At 36.4% G+C, this 9,076-nt stretch overlaps 1 protein-coding gene across 2 annotated transcripts; it reads right to left on the reverse strand.

Moving 5' to 3' along the window:
* Positions 1–4,563: 4,563 nt before the first annotated feature.
* On the reverse strand, positions 4,564–8,264 carry LOC133818121 (uncharacterized). 2 transcript variants are annotated; one of them, XM_062250830.1, is made up of 7 exons: positions 7,894–8,264; positions 7,698–7,778; positions 7,420–7,596; positions 6,313–6,483; positions 5,895–6,107; positions 5,629–5,798; positions 4,564–5,518 (listed from the first exon to the last, which is right to left on the reverse strand). In XM_062250830.1, the coding sequence occupies exons 1-7, from the start codon at positions 7,976–7,978 to the stop codon at positions 4,826–4,828; spliced, it is 1,590 nt and encodes a 529-aa protein (XP_062106814.1). In that variant the 5' UTR covers positions 7,979–8,264; the 3' UTR covers positions 4,564–4,825. The 2 variants fall into 2 exon arrangements, with proteins under 2 accessions (XP_062106814.1, XP_062106815.1); XM_062250831.1 differs by having other exon boundaries at positions 5,710–5,798; positions 7,894–8,261.
* Positions 8,265–9,076: the final 812 nt, after the last annotated feature.

The following is a 9,076-nucleotide window of genomic DNA, read 5'->3' on the forward strand; positions in this document are numbered from 1 at the left end:
AACTTTTCAGTGACTCATTTGGCTGCTGTCGGACATTGGTCAAGGCAAATGCCTCAGGCCTAATGTCAACCATGGCCTAAATTATTTCTTGAAATCTTGTGATAGTTGATCCCATGAAGCAATCAAATGTCTTTTATATTTTTCAAACCAGTTTTTGCTGGTCCCGTGAGAGAGGCTGGGAACAGCATGCATCTGAGCTCGTAGCCCACGTTACTGGCTCGCATTATTATGTTGAATGTACTTAAATGACTATACGGATCCGAATTTCCATCGAAAGGCGGGACATGAGGAATTCTGAATCCTTGAGGAAACGGGGTGCTAGAGATATGTGGGGCAAAGGGCTCGATTTCCTCATCGAACTCTTCGTCCCGTTCCTGGCCACGTTCATTCTGTAAGAGCCTGAATGCTCTTTCCAAGTGCTCAATCCTTTCTTGGACTGGATCTATGGGGGGTCTGGCTTGAATCAGCGGGAACTGGTTATCATTGATTACAACTCCAGTTCCACGCCTCGGTGCGGGGTGCTTGCGCACGTTGAGATGATCTCGCGGGTCTGGATTCGGGGGATTATCCCGCCCCCGATTGTGGTTCAGATGTTCCCGTAAATCCGGGTGATTTCCTCGATTTCCAGTGTTCCTAGGTTCATGGTCATATAAACTCACAGACTTGGTATCACCCAAGCCTTCACTGACATGGCTCGTTGCACTATTATTACGAGATGAGTTTTTTGCTAGTCTCCTAGTCTCAATAGCTTGAGATCGAGACATCTGGCTTCTCGTGGGAAGGGGGCCCCTATGCTCCCTAGCAGATTCCCCATTCCCATGCCTTCGCCCAGCTCGCCTTTCCTTATCACCATGGGTCTGTTGTGCATTCCTCCGAATTGGTGAAGGGTGCCTTATTGGCGATGGTGGGTGTCTTATTGGCGATGGTGGCTAACATCCATTACGGGGCCTAGAAGGCCCTGAATTTGCTCGATCAGGCTCGGTAACATTCTGCGTGGTACCAAGATTTTGGGTCCGAGCCTCCGAGGGGGCTCGGTTATTCCCTAATCCGGCTGGCTAGCTCTTCGTTGCGTTTCTTAGCTTCTGCCAATTGCTTACGCAGTTGACGATTTTCGAGTTCCACTATTGGGACATATCTTTCAGGATTTTAGTACATGTCCTCGTCGTCCCTGGGGGCAGGTGGTCCTCGAGAGTCGGATGAACCAGTCCTCTCATCGAGATCAGAATCCACCATAGGCTACTTTCCAGGGCGTCGGGGCTACTCAACTTCATCTAAAATTTCCTCCTCAAGAATATTGGGATCATTTGCAATCATTGCTAATTCGAGAGGCTTTCTGACTAAACAGATTCACGCACGTACTGTTTAATGGCTCTCAATGAAAACACCAAACTGTTGACGTCGTTTTACATCAACTTAAATAAGAGAGTAATTAAACAAGTAAAATATTGGAGGAAATGAACAAAGATGAACACAAGAGATTTTTTACGTGGTTCAGCAGTTAAATCTGCCTAGTCCACGAGTCTATGTTATTAAAACTTGTGAGTTTTCTGGAAACTTTTCAGAGAATATTTGCCCAGATTTTTCTCTCCAGAAATCAGAAATCGATCATTTATAAATAGTGCTTTCTTATCTATTTATAGAGAAGGTTGCAGAATTCATCCCCACATATCTCGGGAAGATATTCTGTGAATCAATTAATATAATGCTATTTAATGCATTATTTCCTACATACACGGAAACGTCCCATAAAATGTGGGATCGAATAACAGATTAAATAATATCCCTTAAACATTGGGATTGTACAACAATAAATATGTTCACATATAACTGATTAACTCAGGTACGAAATTCATCAAATCTTTGAGACTAGCAGTCTATCATGAACTCGCCGAGAACATCAGTCGATCACGAGCTCGTTGTCTAACTTCGTCGGCGCTCAGAACAAGTAACTATTGACGAAATCATCTCTTCGAGCTTACACTTCCCGAGCTCGAACCATCTCGTCTGAAGGCAAAAGATGTATCAGGGAAAAATATATATAAGTGTCAAACCATGGCCATTGCGAGCTCAGAGCATGTTCGAGGCTTCATATCCTCGAGCTTTCGAGGTCGCTATTTACTACAAAGAGGTCCGATTGAAGGATCATATGACGACCGTGTCTATTTCGAGCTTACACCTAACGAGCCTAGATTTCGGGATCACAATCTCATGCTCGAAATCTGGGTGTAACATATATATATAAAAATTTGTGTGTGTTGTACATGTATTAACACTTGAAATTAAAAATAAAAAATAAACTATCTTATGTTACATAACTCCCACAAGAACTGGTCTCTAGACATTAGACAATAGAGTAGACTTCACAATCTCTACTTCTTCTCCCTAGCTTTTTCCATCAATGAGCTCCTCCACAAAATGAGTCATTCAAAACAATTTAATGTGCTCATAATTCTAAGATTAATAAACATCATCATCAGGTTTCCTTTTATTTTCTTGTAGAAAATAACAAACATGACTCATCCTGTTCATATAGTATTGATATTTATTAAACATTTATATGTACATATGATCACATAAGGGAAAAAAAAGAATTTTGCTTCAACTCCTCTGTTTCTTTCGATAAACACAGAGGAAAGATCATGGTTAAACTTCTAAATATCACAATATTTCAAAGAAAAACAATAAATGCTCACACTAACCTATATTGAGCAACCAGACAAAGAGCAACTCAAATTCACTCTATATATGTAATCTACATTTCCCCTCCATACAAATACTTTTGGAAGTTCAATCTGAAACTAAGCGCATACATGATTAAACAATGAGTTATAGTATTATACATGTATCTTTATATAATAGGAACTTAGGAAGATGACGAAGTTCAAATGCTCCAAGCATCATGAGTTACATTGTATATATATATATATAAAGGGTGGTGGTTGAAGAAAAATTTAATACAATCCAAACATTGAGATTGAGTATTGAGCTTATTTTAAAAGGACTGACTGGAGTTGGAACTGGAAGCAAGCTGTCGTGCAGCAGAGCAAAAAAAAAAAGTCGAAAATACCATAAAATTGAAGAAATACAACCAAAACAGTATTAAAGTAATTTTTTTCCCCTTGCACCGCATAATTGTAATTTTTTTAATCAAATTAGTTTATCATGTAAATATCTCTAAAAAATAAAATAACTATCTATTTTTTAAATTAGTGAAAACTACTTAAAATGCTCTCACTTAAAATACAAACTTATTTTTTTATATATAAATATAATTTTATAAAGTTGATTAACAATTTATTTTTATTTTTTAAAAAAATAAGCTAAAATTAATTGATAAGAATTTATAAGTTGAATGCAAGAACTAAACAATACGAAAATTTTATAGTGGTTCGGCCCCAGAGATTGGTAATAAACTACGTCCACTTAGTGATTTGATTGATGTAAACTTTGAAAAATGCGATCAACAAACTAGGGTTCACTAAGTTTCACAAACTCCAAAGTGGAATACAAAAGTTGTGTATAAAAGCCCTTGTTCTCTTTCTTAATACAAAATATTGTCTCTCCCTTAAATGAATCTCATGAGTCATATTTATAGGTTCAAGAATGTACATATGCGTCGATGGGTCGTGTTTAAACTTTGAACATTAACATATTTGAATAATAACAGAATTCATAATAGTTCCACATAAAGATGGTCAAATATCTTAGAAATATCCTACTTATAACTGAATTTTTAACTCTAGCTTCATTTCTACGATCAGACCTAGTTGCATATATCAGCATATCTTCTGTCGTACTGTTCAGCATCTTTCTTGAATCCATCGAGCCGCTTGCTATCCTGGTCGTTGGTCGACCAGACAATCATTACTAAACAGTCATGTACTATCTACGTATGTCTCTATTGTGTCACGTCATCAAGCAAATATTTTTCAGCTAAACAAAAATTATATTTGATATTTTTTATGCATTAATATATTTATAATATTTTATAAAAAATAATAAAACTAATTAATAAAATATTAAACAAAATCCAAAAACTAAAAAGTAGTATCATATCATGTAATATTTGTGTGCATATTTTAGGTACACATATCATTACTCAACATTTTTTTTTCAAAACTAATAAAACATTTATCTTTCAATTACATAAAATATCTAATATATTAAGAAAAAAAATCAAGTTTTAATATTTCTAGGGAAAAGGGTAATAAAATAGTGTGACGATTAATTTAAAAAAAGTACAATCATTACAACTAAGAATTTAACAAAACCAATTAATAGAAGATATCAGGTATGCCTAGGCAGCTGCCACACTGGGAAGTCAAATTCTTGCTTTCATTCATTCTCCATAAATTTCAACTCGATATTTCTTAGGTACAAGTTTTCCACGGTCACAGATGAATATCAAAATCAACATTATTTTGCTGGCTTTATGGTATTTCTCCACCATACTCGTTGACATGTATGTTGTTTTAACTAAGCTTATTATCAGCTTAGGTTTCGCAGACGATGGCCCACTTTACCATTTTCCTCCATGTTAGCCATCAAAGCTTTTAATACTCATTTGGAACAAAACTTGCTAAGTTGATACCAAAGGACTACCAAGTTTCAATAAGCTATGAAACCCGGAATACTAATCTGTTTTACTGGGATTTCTGCTACATAAAAGAAGATACACATCAAGCTAGTATATTACTTTCTTACATAAACTCTACACTACAAGAAAACATTAAAGGCCTACTTCCTACGTTCACTTAATCTCATCTCATTTTTGGTACAACGTTAGAGAGTGTTCTTTGTCCTTTGTGCATAGATGCAAGCAAGATCAATACACATGGGAATAACCCATGTAATTGAGCCGGGGTCGGATGTTGTGGTGATTATAAACAGGATCTCCATAGTCTACAGCCTTTATAACCACAGCTTCACGCCGGCCGTCCTGCTCTTGAACTGCTCCAAAGACTATCTCATTCGTCTCACAACTCTTCTCGTAGTAAGTTTCTGGACTAGCTGAATAATGCCTGTGGTGGTGCTGCTGTTGATGCTGCTGCTGTGGCTGCACCTGCTGCTGCTGTTGCTGTTGGCGATATTCACCATCCCACGTGTTGTAATAAGCTCGGCTCTGCTTCACATGGTGACTCTTTTCCAGTTCTTTGGTCATGAATGGATAGGTTCTCTTTGGTGTTGGGGTTCTCATTTCTAGTGATGGAGGCTCATCTTCATCTGGAATTACAAAGCTTTCTTGCATGGGCCATGAATTTGAATATTTGTTTTGTTGATGAAATTGATGCTGAATCTGATAATGACGAGGTTTGCTTCTAAAGCCTGAAAACAACCCCCCAAATATTTCAGCCACAGATGAGCCAGTGTTGAGGATAAGCCTCCCAAATGAACCGAAAATACCCTCTTCTGATCTCTCAGATTCATCCTCGGGTGGAATTAAAGGGGGCCTGACAGAGTTAGGAGGCTTCTGATATGGTGCCATTGGCATGGCTCTCTTCATGGGAGTTCTTGCATCCTGAGAAATAATAATAAGTCAAACACATTCTGAAAAGAGAATAGGAAAAAAAAACAAAAAATGAGCAAGAATATACGAATTTTTCTCCAAATTGGTGGTCCAAAATTTACCTTATATGACCAATATATCCTACTTCTGGGATTTGGACAATTTTGGAAAATTCTATCTTGAATTTGAGGGGCATTACTCACCTCTTGTGAAGAAAACATAGCCCGCACCCTGCGCTGAAGTAGAGCCAACATGTAACCAAAGAATGCTGCTGCAACCAGCATTGCTATACCTGCAATGAGAAGGAAAAGACGGCATTATAGACGTTCATGACAATGAAAGCAATTTTACAGGAGTGAAGGTTTTGTGTTTTGATTGTTGAGTGTACCCAAATGGAAACTGCTGTCATATTGGTATGAGCAGTCATCATAATTGAGTTGGATCTCTCGAATTGCCTGGTTTCCTCTGTCTATAATCAAAAGAGAGCAGCTACTTCCAATATAAACGACATCAAAGTCATCAGAAAACTTTGCATCTTCACTTGGACCATCAACATGGTCACCTCCTCGGCCCCATTTTCCACCAGCAATTGTTGTAACCCCTGAAGAAAGGAGATTTTATTTTCAAATTGAGTTAATCCTCTAACCTAGATATTCACTGCCAAAGATGTTTTTTGAAGGCTAGTTACTACATTATCATAGAAGTAGATAACTGTTAGAGTTAACCTTTTGTATTCCAATATTATAGTCTTAACAAAACAAATGTGAAAGAAATGTGTCTTGAAGCCTAAAGCTTCAGAGGTGTACCTGTATCGCTTATCTTCCTGATAGCCATGTTCATTGTGTCAGCAATGTAAATATTTCCCCTGTCATCTGCAGTCAGTCCTTTAGGGTGATTCAATCTTGCTTCTCTCGGTTTGCCATCTATATGCCCAGCATATCCTTCAGGTGACCCAGCAACTAGCTTAGGCCGGCTATCTGGGAGACATTAATTACATTCAGCATGTAGGGGTGATGAGTTCTCATAGAACAGTTCAGCTCAAAGTTTTAAACTAGGAAACTTAACATCTGAATAGTAATCAGCAATTCATGAAAAATGTAAAAATTGCTTAAAAATCAGTCTAAACAAAACACCTCACTTTCTCTTTGGCTAATTGCTTAAAAAAAGAATCTAAAAATTTGATTAGTAAAAGGGCATTTGGTCAAAAAAAAAAAAAAAAGAGGCTTGAGAACTTAATAGACCTCTGATTCCAACGTTTTCTTTCAAACTTTTATTTTAAGTTTCAAGTGTTAAAGGTACAGGAATATTTAAAGTCTTGGTTAAGAAAAGAAAAGACTATAGGATGACTAACTAACTGGCTGTTAGATATCTTCCTCCAATCATTAGGAGGGGACAACAACTAAGACTAAAAGGAGGGAGAAGACTGGAAATTTCTAAAAAGATGGAGTTGGTGGGGTTAGAAACTTCTCCAAAAAGGCTTATTGGTATTTTGTACTTCCAAAAGTGGAGTCTTCATCTGAAGAAATTTTGAATAAACTAATTTTGAATTCTGGTAGGAGCTTAACAAGGAAAACAAGGAATCGAATACAATTAGTCTTAAGCAAAAAGCCATGTATAGAACAAAAAATTATCCTCAAAAGAAAATGATCTGTTTTTGTTTAAATTGAGTTTTTGGATGTGCATATACACATATACATTTAAGACATGAGTACTATGACTAATTATACCTGTATCAAATCATCAAGATCTCCCAGCAAAACAAAGGAGAGAAAAACATGACCGACAATATCACCGACGTAATGGGCAATGGAAATTTTAACTAGTGAAATTTGAAATTAGTAAAACCAATGATATAATCCTTCAAAAAATAAAAAATAATCATATTTCCAAAACTAACAGGACAAGTAACTTACATCGTGACAATGGTGTTGAGATCTTGTAGATGTTACTATTCTCAGAATCCAAAACGAGAAGCTGCCCACTTGGAGATACTTCAACCGAGTAAGGTTCTATTCCCATTTTACTTCCATCAAATACTGTTTCCACAGTATACCCACTCTCAAATTTCATCATCGAACGGCTAGAAATTGCTGAGAATTTGAGCCATGAAATCAGTCCATCAACCCCATTTCAACATAAAACAACTAAAAAGAAAATTTGGCACAAAGCAAAGTCATTTGAAGATCTGTACCAGTTTTGGTGGTGGATTTTAATGACCAAAGCCATTTAACTAGTGCAGATACCACATTTGAAACAACCCCACTTACAATTTCTGCATTTTTAATTAGACTAGTTAGGCATAGTGAAGCAAAGGATATATTTTGTTTAAGCTAAGTACCAAATCAAAATGCAGACGTTAAAAAAATGCATGAGATTTTCATACTCACTTGCAGGAGGTGTGGCTGAAACTGAAGCATAGCCAGAAGAAAAAATCACCAAAATGAGAAGCAAAGCAGTCAAACTCCGCGCCATTGTCGTTCTTCACAGTAGAACATCAAAGAAGCAAAATGCTCGAACATGGAGATTCAAAGCACCAAATTTGAAGGAAACCCACTTAAGTAGGAGACCCCACAGACATTGTTATGCCACTTTTTCTACACGTCAGTGAGTATATTTGTTTTCTCAAGAGGAAAGAAGGAAAGAAAAGAGACAGGAAGGGCAGAGTGAATAAGAAGGTTGCACAATGAAAGCTCTGTTGTTGGAAAGAAAGAAAGAGAGTAAAGGCGAAAAGAGAGAAGAGGGCTGTAATGGCAGCTAGAGAGAATCAAATACTCTTTATTTTTGCTACTAAACTTTGTCTTAATCAAGATGACTTAACTTTGCCAAGTTGATTTCGAATGTTACTTACTTGAAAAATGGGATACCCTTATGAAATATGAATCATGTCTCACAATAATATAGGTACAGTTAATGCTGCTTAGTTAAACAGGGTTATGTTGTCTTAATCATCATTAGGGGTGCCCCATAATTTAAATTAGCAAAAGTAATACATTATCTCACAAGTCTCAAGATGTAGCTTCTTTAATTATTGAATGCTTAATCTTCTTTTGTTTTACCTTCCCTTTTCTTTTTTCAATTTTGTTCTCTCCTCTTCTTATCACATACCACGCACCTTCATTAGATCTCATTTTGCCAAAGTATCAAACTTAGTACTATCCTACTTTGTACTTTGGTATTATCCTCCATGTGGGGAATGAATGTTTTTCATGACCTTGTAGGAAAATAAACTTTATTTTTCTCTTTAACAAAAATAATCTTTTTTTTTCTTCTTCCAATCAATCTTTTCCAGATTTGAGTTTGTTTTTATGAGGTGTGGCTAGTGGTGAACAACGTTAAAATTACGCAGCCTCTTAGCATTAATGATGAGAATCAGTAAGTAGTATTGGTCCATATTATTATAATCATCACTTTTGATTTTACCTAGATCAGTACACTTATATATGACCACATCTTTACTACCTTTGATTTAGAATCGTTGAACATTGCCTTTTTCGTTCATTAAGTGTGGTTTTATGATGCCTTCTTTGATTCGTATTGGGAATGCATTTGGAAAGTGACTCTCTAATTGTA

The sequence above is a fragment of the Humulus lupulus genome, chromosome 2 (genome assembly GCF_963169125.1).
Source record: "Humulus lupulus chromosome 2, drHumLupu1.1, whole genome shotgun sequence".
Lineage (NCBI taxonomy): Eukaryota > Viridiplantae > Streptophyta > Magnoliopsida > Rosales > Cannabaceae > Humulus > Humulus lupulus.

Bases quoted from the DNA above. Each gene is read 5' to 3' on its own strand.
- LOC133818121 (XM_062250830.1), bottom strand. From the start codon at position 7,978: ATGGCGCGGAGTTTGACTGCTTTGCTTCTCATTTTGGTGATTTTTTCT. The intron at 7,597-7,697 runs GTACAGATCTTC...TCAAATTCTCAG, and splicing joins AAAATCCACCACCAAAACTG to CAATTTCTAGCCGTTCGATG. The intron at 5,799-5,894 runs GTACACTCAACA...TTCTCATTGCAG, and splicing joins TGACAGCAGTTTCCATTTGG to GTATAGCAATGCTGGTTGCA.